The sequence below is a fragment of the Ciconia boyciana genome, chromosome 6 (genome assembly GCF_034638445.1).
Source record: "Ciconia boyciana chromosome 6, ASM3463844v1, whole genome shotgun sequence".
Lineage (NCBI taxonomy): Eukaryota > Metazoa > Chordata > Aves > Ciconiiformes > Ciconiidae > Ciconia > Ciconia boyciana.
Window position 1 is genome coordinate 59,495,255 of NC_132939.1, and position 15,360 is coordinate 59,510,614.

The 15,360-nt window shown below is 36.2% G+C and overlaps 1 protein-coding gene across 10 annotated transcripts in view; it reads left to right on the forward strand.

The window, feature by feature from the left end:
- WDR20 (WD repeat domain 20) overlaps positions 1-11,218 on the forward strand; it is a 47,826-nt gene extending 36,608 nt beyond the window's left edge. For 2 of the 10 annotated variants that reach the window (XM_072864103.1, XM_072864101.1), the window contains exon 4: positions 443-1,904. In XM_072864103.1, the coding sequence (XP_072720204.1) occupies positions 443-504 (62 nt within the window). In that variant the 3' untranslated portion in view covers positions 505-1,904. Of the gene's footprint in view, positions 1-442 lie in introns of all 10 variants that reach the window. The other 8 variants (XR_012042950.1, XR_012042951.1, XR_012042952.1 and 5 more) reach the window with 8 other exon arrangements.
- Positions 11,219-15,360: the final 4,142 nt, after the last annotated feature.

Sequence of the window (15,360 nt, forward strand, 5' to 3'; positions counted from 1 at the left end):
TCTTAATGCATTTTTAAAGGTTGAATCTAAACCTAGAAATTGTAAACCCCTTTTCTGGGGAGAAGGGAGGAGGGTGTTACCTAAAAGTGTTTTGTGCCTAAAAACTACAGATCCAGCGTTAATTAAAAAAAAAAACAACACCCCCCGCGAACACTAAACTATTTAAAATGTTTGTCCTAAATGAAAATACTAAAGCAGTTATCAGTTCTGTGACTCAGTGCAATTCACGTCTTATGAATTAACTTTATACACGTACAGCAGTGCCTCAGATTTCTATTGTGACCTATATTTTCTTTTTGTTCTAAAACTCCTTTGCGTACTACTAAACACTACACTGTTAAATTTATTTCAGTGGCTGAGGTGGGTTTTGTTAGACTGAGTATAACTTAAATATTTTTGTGTATTGACTTTGATTTGGAATATGACATTTCAAATATTTCAGAGATAAAGTATGCAGTACCAAAAAATCAGGATTTATGTATTGGCCAATATGGAAAACTTTAATTACAGGTAAGTAATTTTCATGCTGAAGTTATCACTTTCAAAATTAATATATTGCACACTGATGTAAATGCCATATTGTTTAGGAAGTATTTACTTAGAAATATTCAAATGAATTTGTTTTTCTGATTTCACTTGCATTTCTAGTGAGCTCACTCTGCTGGTAAAAACTAAATTTTGGTGGCATGTTTACAGGGATTTGATAGGAAAATATTTGTGCCAGAAGGAGGTTATGAGCATCCTTTTTGTTTCTAGGAAAGCACTTAATTTTATTTAAAGAAAATTGTCAAAGTATAAAACACTCATGGTAATGTCTTTCTTACTGGGTTATATACCATTCATTTCTGTTTCACCAGCTGTTTTATCCTAGGCTATTCCATTACTCTGGGGTTTAAAGCTGCTATTTCTAGTCTTCCTTTTGAAATGTGGGTCCCCAAGTGATCTTAAAACTCCATCACGTTTTTGTCTGCCAACTGTAGAGTGAAAGCCTCTGAATCTTGCTGCTTTTCCCATCATTGCCTCAAAAGGCCGTCGTTAAATTAATGCCACTGCCAGCCTAAAGAAAAAATTGGATGGAAAACTGAAGCAGGCTTGCGGTGTCTAACATAATTTCCATTGAGCCAGTGCTACCTTTCCCTCTCATTTTTAATAGCCAACAAAAGACGCACTGGATAATTGGACGGTGTATGACAAATTCTCTTCATTTTTCTCGTAGGGCTGGTGTTGCCCTTAGTGGAAAAAAAAGATCCAGAAATGTCTCTTCAGTCATGATCCTTATGATAGCTGATAGGCTGTACAGTGCTTAGAGTGTCCTGACAGTTTGTTTATAAACTTTCCAAATTACTGCTTCAGTGTATACATAATCATACCTTGAGCTTCCTCACTGGATATACCATTCTTGCATTGCACTTCCAGAACTGTTGTACTAACTCCCAATCAGAGTGAGGTCAAGTGAGTGGCAAAATTCAGGAAGAAACAAGTTGAATGAGGCTCACGATTCATTAGTTTCAATTTTTTTACTCTCACTTTTTGTTAGCCTGTTTCTGATGAAGAAGGTTTGGTGAGAAAAATAGGTTGCCTTAACAAGAGTATGAACTTTCTTCTCAATGTGGTGACAGTTAGCTGTCTCCTCTCCCCCCCATCTTTCCCAGACCCTGATGGGAAACCCAAATGGGACTATAGAACTGTTGCATTAATCTGAAAACGTAGAAAAAGAATTTTAAAAGAAGTAAGGTAAACTTAATGTGTTATCTTTATAGCTACTTCAAACTGAATTACAGGACCTGCAGAAGCCATTAAAAAACCAACACACACACCACACCACACGCGCTCCCCCCCAACCAAAGTGGTTCCTGGATATGCAAAACAAGTTTTCTCTGAACTTAGTGGTCAGAGAAACTATATGATTTCTGTGTTTGACTGTAGAATTAACTATTCACCATCTTGTACAGTGACTCCATTTTATCTAAGTAAAAGTTGCTGATGAGTTGTTTCCTTTGTAAGAAAGCTCAAGGTAAGATTGGCCAGAAGTATGAACAGGTGAAATGGCAGTGTATAACCTAGCAAGACGAACATGCTACCATTTTGTAAAACAAATGCACATGGAATTTATTTATTTGACTTATTGTACAGGAAAACTTAGACTTAAATTATAACATCCTTGAATTTTCTAGTTAACTACAATTGTAGTACAGTATCATGTTTTAGTATGACTTCTGTTTTACTGAAAGTACTTAAACATTCATGTACTATATTTGAGTGAGATGAGCAGCTATACATACTAATTCTTCCTCAATGGAAAGGAGCATTTCATCATTACAATTGAAGTTCAATTGCTGGTATTTAAGTACTATCAAATAGATTTCTTTCAACGTGATACGGTATCTGTATAAACTTCAGGGATGATTATAGTGAAACTGAAACACAGCTATATGACTTCAGGTTACCATGCTGAAATTTGAAGCTTTCTGTAATGTGCATAATAGCAAAGTTGCACATAGCATACCCGCATTATCAGGGTGAATTTAAACCTAGTACACTGGTGTGATATTTATAGCAAGGTATGTGTGTTTATGCATGTGCGTGTGTGAGAAGGTGTGACTAGTGGCTCCAGTAAAGCCAAGAGAGATCGTAACCCTTTAAAGGCTTTATGATGAGGATGTCTGGATTAGGAAATAACATGACTTTTACTAAACACTTTTTAGAAAACCCATGTTCTGAATTATCACCTCTTAAAATTTGATTATGTACTTGGAATGACTGTATATGTCTGCCCCTTTAACAACATAAAGCTACTAAATTAATATTTAAAATGCTGGCCTGCTTATGTTACAATAATAAAATTTGTGTCAGTTAATTTACTGTCAATTTACATGTAAAGATTAAACAATATTTTTTCTGCATTTTATGAATTCTGTATACTGGAGTTTGTTAAAGATTGACATGTTAGGTGATACTGTACAAAATTGTATTGACTACCTTTAGTGAAAATCAAAAGTAAAATTCATATGTATTTCCTTTTTACACTTCCATCTAATTTCTTGACAACTTGAATAAATTTCATAGAGCCTTTCTAACATGAACTATTGTTAATTTAACTGTTGCAATAATTAAGCTTTAAGAAGTATTGTTGGTATATTTATAATTTTAAGAAGATCATGTTTGTTTCATACTGCTTATTTTTAGCTGTTCTATTGTCACTGTTACAGCTGAAGAACTTTACTAAATACTTGACATTACAAAATAACTTGCTGGGGTTGTCCTCTGTATACTGATGTTAAATAAAAATGTGTGATTGAACTGTAAATGTAGATAACTTTCAATAGTCCTTTCCACATTTGAGTTTTAATTTATCTTGCAGTCCCTAGGTGGTCTTATGCTATCATACTGTGCTGAACAAATGGCCACAATGAAAGCTGTTAACTTGCCATATTTTAAAATAAGAAGTTGATCGCATCCTGTAACCTGCTCTGAGTAAATGTTTCACTTCATCTTAAGATGATGCATATGTTTTGATGTTTAAAACTTGCTGATAAGGTCATGTCTCATGATACTTATTTTTTTTAGGACTAGCGTAATACGAAATAGAATACTTATCAAACCACTTATCAAACTTGTTTAAACTCAGATTCAGTAGAACACAGACACGGATGTATCTAGATTCTCTCTGCCTACCTGTCAAATAGGAGCTGGGGCAGAGCATTGTTGTTCCTTCTAGGACTCTACAGGAGCTCTTTCCTCCATGGACTCTGGTGCAGGGTATGTTCTTTATTCCAGCTTTAGATCTTGACATTTACCTAATGAATGCTGGATTTACAGGCCTGAGGATATGGCTTACTCAGATGATTCAAGCATTTTCTGTCTAGAGAAACTGTGGCTAGTCTAGAACTAAACTCACCTGAACTAGAACTAAACTAGTTTAAAACTTTGGCTGCAAAATTTTCTTGGAACCAATTTAGGCAAAGACTTGAGACGTTGCCCTTCCATCTGAGTGGGCTAGGGATTGCGTCACCCTTGCAGCAGTGGTTCTGTGTTAACTGATGAAGGAGCCAAACAAATGATATTTACTGAAGTGTTTCAAAGGCACTTTTGAGACATTTCAGTGAAAAAAGTTAGTTACTTTGAGCCCAGTCTAACTGAGGTAGGACTCCGTTTGTCTCTTAGGCGAAAATACTCTGTAGACTAAAGCTGAGGAAATCGTCTTATGTGAACTTGAGAACTTTCTGGTACTCCAGAAGATACTGATTGACCACTATGGTGGTCTATGTAAATAACACATGTATATTTAAGAACAGGTACCAATGGAGGAACAAAATTAAATCCGTCCTGAAAGCTTCTGGGAACATCCAGTTACATCAAATGATGCAAGAACTGTGTGGTCAAACCAGTTTCTCAACAGTCAGTGTGAGCATGAAACAAATCTAACTTCCACAAGTTCTATGGTCATAGAAGATACTTTGGCAAAAGATGTCTTGGAACATGAAAGTGTCGTCTTCCTTGTCTTTATTTAATAACGTTGTTCTAACTTCTCAAGGAAATAACTTGTATGATCACATTATTTTCTGGGTTTTGAAGTTGGATTTTAGGTAGGTGCTGATCAGCCTTATCAAACTCATTTCACTCATATCTTCTCCTGCTAAGATCGCGCTTATTTTACAACTAACCCAGATGGGGTTGCCTTAAGCCATATGCTTTTCTCTGAGGTTTTCCCTGGTTTATCTCAATTTCATTATTTTCTAATCTGAAAATTTTAAACCTTACAGACTTTTGTAGTTTGAGGAAGCTAGAGAAACAACCAGTCCTAAGCATGTGAGCCCTTACTACCTAAATGAAGCTTAAGATCCTATTGCTCAAGCCAAATTGGGTTTCTGCTCGCAAAAGACTTCCGTGCTTTTTCCCAGCATGCAAGTAGTTGCATCTTTAAATATTTTTTTTCCTCTTGAACATGCTTATCTTCCATTTGCCAGTCATATACTAGTCTTGAAGTAATCTTGCCTAATACTAGACAGATTATTAGTTAGTATTAGTCTGCTGGTTTTCTAGCAGGCTTGACTTTTCTTTTTGTTGACAATGAGTAAAATGGTAATACACCTCTGTTAGGAGAAAAGTTCCTTTATGTACACAGAAGTTGCAAGTGAAACCTCCTTAATGCTACTATATGCTTTTCCAAGATCTGGTGTCAAACGGTTTAAGCATTTATACTTTTCTGTACCACTACTAGGACAAAGAAAAAAACAAAAAGGCAAACAGAAGACAAATAATATATTTAAAACTCTGTTTAGTGAACATACAGACAGTGTAAAGATAGGTATCAGCTTTGCTGTATCACCCTAAATCTCATACAAAATATTTCTCTGTAGTATGTTACATGAATGTTCAGCATGTGCTTCCTTGAACATTCTGAATTAATTTTATGATTCCATTAGAGACGAATATCTGATTTAGTGAGTATATGCAGTTCAGAGACTTATGCTAATAAATGCTGATTCATTTGGATAAGAAACTCATTTGGATAAGTTGCTCATGCAGATCTTAGAACCAATGCAGCTGATTTGACTACAGAATTTTAAACACATGTGAAAAATCTTACTCTGTTTTGGCATATTATTATTGCTCAAACACTGTATTGGACTGTGGGCCCTTTTGTCAAGCAAAGGTCTCGGTCCAGATTACTTTTTCAAATTACTCCAGGAGTATCATAGTTCTGGACAAGAATAAACTACCCATGGAATATTCTTCAAATAATAAAATCTGATTATTTCATATAGTGGCAATAGCAGAAAGGGTTTAACAAATCAGTGCCATTTTTGTATGGCCATTCATTAATTCAGCCTTTTTTTTATTGGTTTCATTGCATTAGTGAAGTGTGCTACGAGACTAATTAAACTATAAAAGGGGGTTTGGGGTTTTTTTTACATTGGTTGGTTGTTACATTGGCCCCTTTGCTTTGGTTTTTTTCTACCTTCCAGTTTCAAAACAGAAAGTAGGAAAGGCGTGCAGAGTTCTGACACCAGCAAGGTACTGAGAGTCAGCTGAGCTGCCTTAGTGAAGGAGCACGCTCTTGTCCAGGGCGAAGGCTCAGCGTGTGCCAAGAGCGTTGTGAAGTGGCACATAGACATTAACTTCCCATATCCTGCTCATGTGTCCAAACTTGCCGTTTAGATCAGTGAAACTACATATGATTGCATCCTTGGCTCCAACTAATCCTGTTCTAATTTACATGAAGAAAACATTAAGTCATTAGTTACTGATGGCTTTTTTTTCTGTTTAGTAGTATCTTCCTGATTTCTTATGTGCTGATCTTTCATAGAATTAGTTTCTGTTGTGAAACCTTGTGTTTCATATCTTTGGAAAAACCCCCAAACTTTTGGCTGGAGCATATGTGGAATTTTTTTAAAAAATACCGCCCTCCCTCCCCCCCTGCAATCTCATGAATTGTGAGGAGGGTTCGTCTTAAGACTGCTGCAGGTCTTTCTGAACAGACCACAGCTCCACAGCTACGAGTGCCACAAGCCTTGGGTGGAAATGACCTTACTGATTGTATTTGTTAACAGCTTTTCGTTCCTACCCATGCAAGTCTATTCTTACCAAATATGCAGAGTCCTGTGTGTTTTGGGAAGTCAGAGAATGCATAGATAAACATGGAATAGCCCTAGCAACTAGTGCTAAAACAGTTTGTGTTCAATACTCTCCCATTGCTAATCGACATAAGAAAAATCACACTGTCCTCTGCGAAAGCAGCACATTCCAGCTGTCGAGTAATCTGTTAAGATGGCAGATGATGTAGCACCTGCTTGGAGGACCCTCTCTGAGGTTGTGATGAAGATTGTTTTATCAAATTCCTGACTTGGGTCTCGTAACTGTTTCATTTCCCACCCCCTGCTAGACCCACATGCTGACAAAATAATACTGCTAATAAAAGACTACATTTATTTTCAAAACTTTTTTGAACAGTCTCTTAATTTGTTTCTGCTGCTTGCTCAGTATGATCTGTTTGTTCTTAAACTTTAAGCTGATGTACTGTCCCGCACAGCAGATCTGCAGTCGTCGCATCTCAATTATTTTGTGTTTTCTATCATGGCTATTAAACTGTGCAGCTTTGCTGTTGCACTAGTAAGTTGCTGCAGCTTTTATTCCATCTTTTACCACCTGGTTTACTAGACTGGGTGGTTTAATCACAAAAAGCACTGTGGTCTAATTCTTTATTCTTTCTTTACAGGCAGGAGCTTTCTATATATTTTTTTAATAACCTTACCCATCGTATTATTCCCAGAGAATGCAATTACAAATATTCTAGTCTCACACCCTTTGTTTGACAGATCAGATTTATAGAGTAACTTTTGTATCAAAACTGTAACTTTTTTTCAGCCCTTGCTTGCTTTTCTGATGTGGCTTTCTAAAGCTTCCTATGTTACACCCAACGTAACTTCTTAAATGGCCTTGCTTGAAAGGCTCTGATATAATGGCAAAATGCTATATAATCTTTTTTGTTACTCGGGACACACTGAGAACACTCACTACTGGTAAAACTTCCATGCCTGAAAACCAAATTCTTATTCTTGCTTTTCTTGTATGAACACCTAAGGTCTAAGACGTCTTCTGAAATTAAGTACTTGGAAGAACTCACAAAATTCCTGATCTCTGTCACAGAAGTGAAGTTCTGGAAGTGCTGTCGTAGCCCGGTCAAGTTTTAAGGCAGTACTTGCAAAGTTTTTGTAAATGGTCTGTCTGCAGTAGCCCAAGGATATTGATCTTGAGATTGTTTTCACTTTGGTGTTCCTCTGGCTTGCCTACTCAGAGTTGCAGAATTAATTCAGAGCAAGGAGTGAAATATAAGGAGTTCCTGGTATTCACTTAGTCAAAGCTACCTGCTCTGCACTTCTGCTCTTTAAAGCAGGGAGTGTTCATGGCCTGGGAGGTGAAGCCAGGACTGAGCGAGTCCTTGTTCCTACTCTTGGAACTTGAATTCCAGAGTGTCTGGTAGTTCACAGGGAACGAGGCACCGCACTGAATTTTAGTATGTGCCACCTGTTTCTAGAGGAGTTGTAGGAAAATAAATGACTCTTCATTTTGTTTCCCAACAATTGGTTGCATTACAGTGTAAATCTGATACTAGAATAGAGCTTCTTTCTCTTCATCTGTATAGCATGGTTATGAGCCTGTTGAAAAAGACTTCATATTATGCCATCCCTAGTACTTCCTGTGTGCTTATACAGAACATATTTGCATATGAACAGTTTGGATCACTGATTTATTAAAGGCTGAAAATAATACCTTTGGATGTCTTTTTCCGGGGTACTTGAAAGTTGCTTAGTGAATGTAATCTTCTGGCAAGAAAGGCCTTCCAGTTGCTGCTGGATGTAATAGACCTCTGAAGAGTGCTTCGGTAATGAACTATAGAGTTCTGATTCATCTTCATCACTTTTGAACAAAACTTTTATTGGTAAAAATTTTCAGAAGTGCTTCAGTTGTTTGCTCTACAATTCTGCCTCTTTTCACCATCTATTCCTTAACTATTAACTAGGAAACTTTTTGTTCTCTTCTTATGAAATACGCAGTATCTTTGCACATCCTGAATGTCTATCAAGTTTAAAGACCAACCCACTTCAGTCTACCTCAACAGTGTTTGAATCAGATATCCACTACATAAACAAGTAAAAATAAAGCGTTCTAGTTCTGGCAGGTGTGATCTATGGAGGGCACCAAATCAAGCGCCATGTAATTTACTATGTATAAATGTAATATAAAATGCGTGCACCTGTATGTACACACATGCATGCATGGGCACTGTCTGCTATAAATCCTACAAATGTATCCAGATTCATCACGTGTCTGAACTGGTAGGTCAGATGTTTTTTAAAAGGGTGGGTTATGGTTTTAGTAGAAACTTCATGACTTGAATCCAGCCAGTCCAGCCCTCCTTCCACCTCTTCTGTCTATGGTGAGGGTTTTCTTCCATCAGTCATGAGCTTTCAGTTCTTGGATCCAAGCAAGAAAGAGCTCCTGTAGATTCTGAAGATGTGACCTAATTCTACATTGGGTGCCAATTGCTGCCTGAGCTTGTCTAGTTTGATGGATCTGAGTCACAGGATCTTAATTTTGAGGTAAGAACCTAAGCTGGTAGCTGTTTAGAGGAATTGTTAAAAGTGCGTTTATCATGCCTACGTAGGAAGGAGTTGCCCAGTGATGCTCATTGGTGTGCTTCCAGCTTAGCTGCCATTGTGCTCCTCAGCCTGCTGACGCTTGTTATAACTAAGTGATGACCTTGCAAGAAGACTAAATGATATTTTGGTATTAAGCTTTTCCTAAATAAGTCTGATACACAGTTACTTTTCTGTGAATTATTAAAAAGGGGCTACTATACATAAATCTGAAGTGGAATCTATCCGTTGAGATCTCTCTGTAAGGTATAGTTGCCTTAATCCGGAACAGTAGCCTCTGCCTAGCAAGGGGTGCCGCGCAGTCGCGGGATTATGTCTGAAATGAAGTAAGTCTCATTTTATTTGAATGGCGATGTAGTTAAATATTAAAAAGTTTTCCTGAATGCCAGCTTAAATTGTAATGGGAAATCTTTACTGAACTCCTGCTCAGTGTTTCATTCTCTTTTACAGTTACCAAAATAAATATTTGGTTAGATAATCTATTTTTCTATTCAAAGCTTGTACTATTCAATAGCATATAAGAGATTGAGCATTTCCCTGTGTCAGGTTAGGTGTCAAACTTGTCAATATTGGAATAGGTTTGTTTGTTGCTACCCTAATAAAATGCTGATCACTTTTTTTGGTGTATGATTTTAAAAGTTTCACAGTTCACAATGACTCCAAATGCAAGGTAGATTAAATCAAATGCTGGGATGAGATTCATTGTGTGTCATAAGCGCACCCGCTTTCTTACTTACTGAAAGCTCTTTTGCGTGCTGCTTGACTGGTACAGTAGCGGCTTAGATTCTTTTGTAGGAAAGGTGGTGCCGATGTCTAAAGTAAGCAAGTGGTAAAAATAAATTGTACTCATTTTAGCTTCAGGCTAAGAACTTTATAAAATTAATGTCAGGTTCTCTTGCTGGATTAATGTAAACTGCTTTGTTTGCAGGGTTTATTGTCATCCCAAAACCAGGCCAATTCTCCAAGTGGAACTGTAGTATAGCCATCACACTACTGCTAGCAAATCTCTGAACACAGGACAAGAAGTAATGACAGTGGAACCAGGAGCTGTTCTTCAGGCAAAGAGCATCACAAATTATAATGTGGCAGAGTGTAAACATGGAATTATGTGAATCACATAGTAATTTGCAAAGGAATAATGTAATGAGTTCTTATTACAGCTAATACTGCTAGGCTGCTCACCCAAGGAAGAGGTTTCATTTAAAAAAAAACAAACAAAAAACAAAAAAGCTTCCTTTGGTGCTGCAGGAAAAAATAGTAACATTTTTGGTTTTCTTTATACTTTTCAAGTCCAGTGTAATTTAATCTCTCTATATAAATATATAAATTATATATATATATAGTGTAAAATAAAGTATGTTTCTTAAATTCAAGTAAGTTCAATGGTTAAACTAGTACTTCACCATTGTTTATTTTGCACTGATTTTTTTAACCAGAGTTGGCTAGAAGACAGCCTGGAATGCACTCATGGAAAATGAAAGTCATTACTTTCTGGCTTCAAAATGTTATTCAGGAAGATGGATGCTGCAATCATAGATTTTTAAAACAAAATTGTTTTGCACTTAAATAGTTTAATGCTAATAGAGAATTACTTTAAAATTGGTGTCCAGACACCAGAAAAACTATGTTGTGGAGAAAAGATCCTTTGTATCTATTAAACATTTATTTTAATATTGTTGTTTCCAACTGCAATCGGCTCTGTATTATATGTATAAATAATGTAATTCAGTGATGGGGGAGGGGAGTAATGGATCATTACACTAGAAATTCTCATTCATTTAAGAAAGTGATATTTCTAATTCAGAAAATACATATTAAACTATATTGAATATGCATTTTTGTTTACTTTCTGTTCAAATTCAATCACTTTTGATGTAATCAATCCTTTGTTGAATTAAATGTTTGGTACAGAAATGTAATCTAAACTTTGTAGAACAAATTCCTTTCAAAAATCTCATCTAGAACATTGCTTCATATTTAACATAGTTGAATTTCAGTTAGAAAAGTGAAATAACATTGTTCTGTTCTCGTTCTTAATGGTTTATCTCTAAATACATCATACAGCGGAAATCTTGCAGAAAGACAACTTTGTGGGGTAAGGATTTTGTAATCACACAGTCCCATATATTTATCTTGGGAGTTGTGAAGTGAAAGATGCAGCAGTAGTAGATGTACATGCTTTCTGACTTGGCAATCTAAAATTAGGTCAACATATTGGAGTAGATGCGTTTGAGACAACTTGTTTGTCTTAAATCAGGCATCTCATTTATCATTCAACGCTCTTAAACTGATAAGTGCTAGGGGGATAGACGTATCTGTGTATTTGTATAGTTTAATGCCGCTTGTCTGAACACACGTTATTTTTCATCAGTCAGCAACAAACACTTAAATGGTTTTCAATAGTTCTTGCAAAGATTGAACCGCCCCCAAGAGCTGTTGCTCCATGTCAAGCCCCAGAATGACAGAAGACAGAAGTATCTGCCACATCTTTCCCTTTATCCGATGCAGCAATATTCACAGTTAGGCTTTTGCTGCATCGTGCAGCTGGGCACCAGGCAGGCAGAGTGGAAGGGAGGCTGCTAGCCTGGGAACATGGAACTTGCCTGAGTATGCACATGCTGCATCTGAGGGCACACATTAATGCCCTTCCTGCTCTCCCAACAATAAAGCTGGGTAGAATTTTTGAAATTGTAGGTAAACTTTAGACATTTTCAGGCATGAGAAGTTACTTTTTTTCAGGAAATGAGTGAAAATTTGGGGAGAAACAACTGCAGTAGCTACTTGTAACTAGGTCTTATTCTTGTAAGGCAGCTAGCATGTAGAAAACTACCAGATACATTTATAAGCAGGCATTTAGATTGTCTACTTTATTAAAGATGTACTTTACAATTCTTATCTACTTACGTTCTTCTAAAATATGAGGAATGGGGAAAATACTGAAACTGAGCAGGATTATTGTTGAGAAGTTTTGTTTTATTAACGTAGTGGGTTTAACTGTTAAAATACAGATAAACCTCGTCACTGAAAACTAGTGTAGTTCTCTCCCTGTAGACTTCTTTCATGTTAGTGCTTCATACGGTCTGAGTCAAAACGAGACAGTGGAGAAAATACATAATAACTTTAAAAGATTTTCCTTCAGCTGGAAAAACACAAAACCAGTACGGAAAGGACCGTAGTATCCAACACTGGGGTAATAATAGCAGCTACTTGCATATCCATTTGCAGAGTATGTCCCTGCTACAGATTGTAATTAAACGGCATACAAAGAGTGAATGTGGTTTTTCTTTTTTCAGCCTCTTTACTATTAGGCAATCATCTAGAGGCTTGAACTGCCCATCCCACCTTTTATACCATATGGAAAAAAAATTATTTTAGGAAGAAAAGGGATACTAATAACTTACCTGGAAAGAACAGCTCTTAATAAATAACTTTTTCCTACTATGTTAGAAAAAATTTAAAAGTGAGTGGAACACAGATCATCCCAATATGGAATTTTAGCTGGAAGAATGAGGGTAAAAACAATACTTGACAGTTTGTAGTTTAAAGTTGAGTGTATTTTAACTATAAAGCAGGTGGGAAACCTCAGGTTTGCCTACTAATCCAACAGCCAGAGAAGTGGAAGTTGTCTCCAGAAGTATAACGGCAAAGAACCTGTTATGAAATAAATACCCGTGAAGCGCCGTATGTGCCAAACTGTGTAAGATCCACTTGAAAGCGTAAAATAAATGAAGAAAACATTCCAATGTGGTCCTTCACTTCAAATTTCCAGTTTGCATAGCAAAAATGATCTGCTGAATGTGAAATTGCCGTTTTCATTATAACAGCCTGACAGCCCTAGATACAGAGTACATGAGAGATAATTACTGGTAACATCCAAGATACTACTCTGATAGCCTTTTCTCTCCAAGTTGAAACTTACCAAAAATTCTGACTTAATCTTTTTCAAAAAACCATACACCATTTTCCTGGTGTATGAATAATTACCTACCTGATATATTAATTATAGAAGCAAACAGTTGCAATAACACTTTTGAAAACAGGAAAGTATCTTGTGCATACGCTATCTGAGAGATTGGTTGGTTTTTTTTTTTTTTTTTAGTTGAAATGTTGAACTATTTAAACTTCAGCATCTGTGGTTTGAGGTTTCCAGAAAAAGATTATGGGAAACTACCAATACAATTAACATATCTCTATCAGGAACATGCTCTTGATAATATGAGCCTTGGCCTACCGTATAATGCTAGGTAAGAGAGCTCTGAGTCTGAATGATCAGTCAAATGTCGGTAGTAGGATTTGTCCTTTTTTTTAAAAAAAAAAAAAATTTTAATCTTGTAAGAAATTAATAACTGTGGAGAGCAGGATCCCTCAGATACAATGTTACCTATTTTTTAGACCATCATTTTTACTGCTGCACACCATGCTCAAGTCCAAATACCTTAGCACCAAGCAACTCACCATCTTCCTGTGTGGAAAAAACACTGGATAAGCTCATGGCACCTCTTGCTCAGAGTTCCAAAGGTAAGAAGTCGAAGGTTACTGTTACACTGTGTTGCCTGTAGAGCTGCAGTCCTTAATTCCATTTCCTAAGCTTAGCATCACACCTTATATATATATATATAAACCTATGCTAGGTTTATATATTGCAAAGATTGAACCCCCCCCAAGAGCTGTTGCTCCATGTCAAGCCCCAGAATGACAGAAGACAGAAGTATCTGCCACATCTTTCCCTTTATCTGAATTTGACTGAATGATCAGTCAAATGTCGGTAGTAGGATTTGTGCTTTTTTTTTTTTAATTTTTTAATCTTGTAAGAAATTAATAACTGTGGAGAGCAGGATCCCTCAGATACAATGTTACCTATTTTTTAGACCATCATTTTTACTATATATTTAATATATAAACCTATATATTATATTTAGGTTTATATAAAAATTATATAATAAAAATACTTTAATATATTTAAAATTAGGTTTATATAAACCTAATTTTATATTTAATATATAAACCTATGCTAGGTTTATATATATATTTTAATATATATTTATATATATATAAATCTATGCTACGTATTCAAACAAATACTGGATTGCCTTATTGTTGAAGTTCTCTGTCTGGTCTGTCAGTGTGAGCGGCTAACATGAAAGCATGACGAAGTGGGGAGATGATTAATTGTAACAGAGCAGTAAAACTCAGCCAGTCACTCTGTCTTTATGTACCCCCCACTGCGCTTTGAGACACCATGGTCAGGAGCATATTTTCTGCTTAGAACTGGAGGAAAAACAGCGTCCATCCAGTATGAGTGGTCAATAAAATGAGAAAGAGCAGTTGGCTATACCATTATGTTCTGCTGTTTAATTCTCCCTTTATTATCATGTTCTCTCTCTACTGGTGTAGAAAACTAAAACTCTGTTTATGTATTTGTTCAATAGTAGTAAGAGAAATCTGCTATTCCCCTGGCATACCTGGGATGAGTAGCAGCAATACAGGTTTCTCTGCAGAGCCTTGTTCATGTGCTATAGCCTTATTTTACAAGAATTCTTGCCAGGGCTGGGATGTTTTTCCATTCTCGCTATTGAGATTCTGAAACTTTGCTATGAAGAAATGGAATAAAATGAGCAAAGGTACAGTAGGCCATGATGCAGATGCAAGATATTCAACTTGGATAGTCAAATTTGAATCAATACCAAAAAATGACTCCCATGGTATGCACCGCAAACAGTTAGCCTGCTAATATTTTCACATTAAAAAAAATAATCTGCTAATAAATGTCATGTTGATCCTCAGTACAGTATATGAAAATAATACCTTCTTCAAAACATGAAGATAAACATAAGATAGACAAATGCTTTTAAGCAGTAGATCTCAAAAGGATTCATAAAGAACTTGAGTCTCATGAGCTTCCGCACATTGAAAAGCTACAATATGGAATTTGGGCCTGCTCAAAGTTACACAGAAGCTAAATGGTAGAACAAGGATCTAATGCAGTCACAACAGAATCCTACAAGCGTTGAGATGCCGATTCTTAAAAAACCCACCCAACCAAAATAACACAACAAAAAAGCCACCTACTGGAAAACCTCTAATTGAGTGAGAAGAATTGTTATTTTCACAAATGCATAGCCTAAGAAAATCTCAGAAGGAGAGCTGAGAGCATAAGTGGGCATAACTTTTATTCTGGATGACTAGTATTTTTATAAAA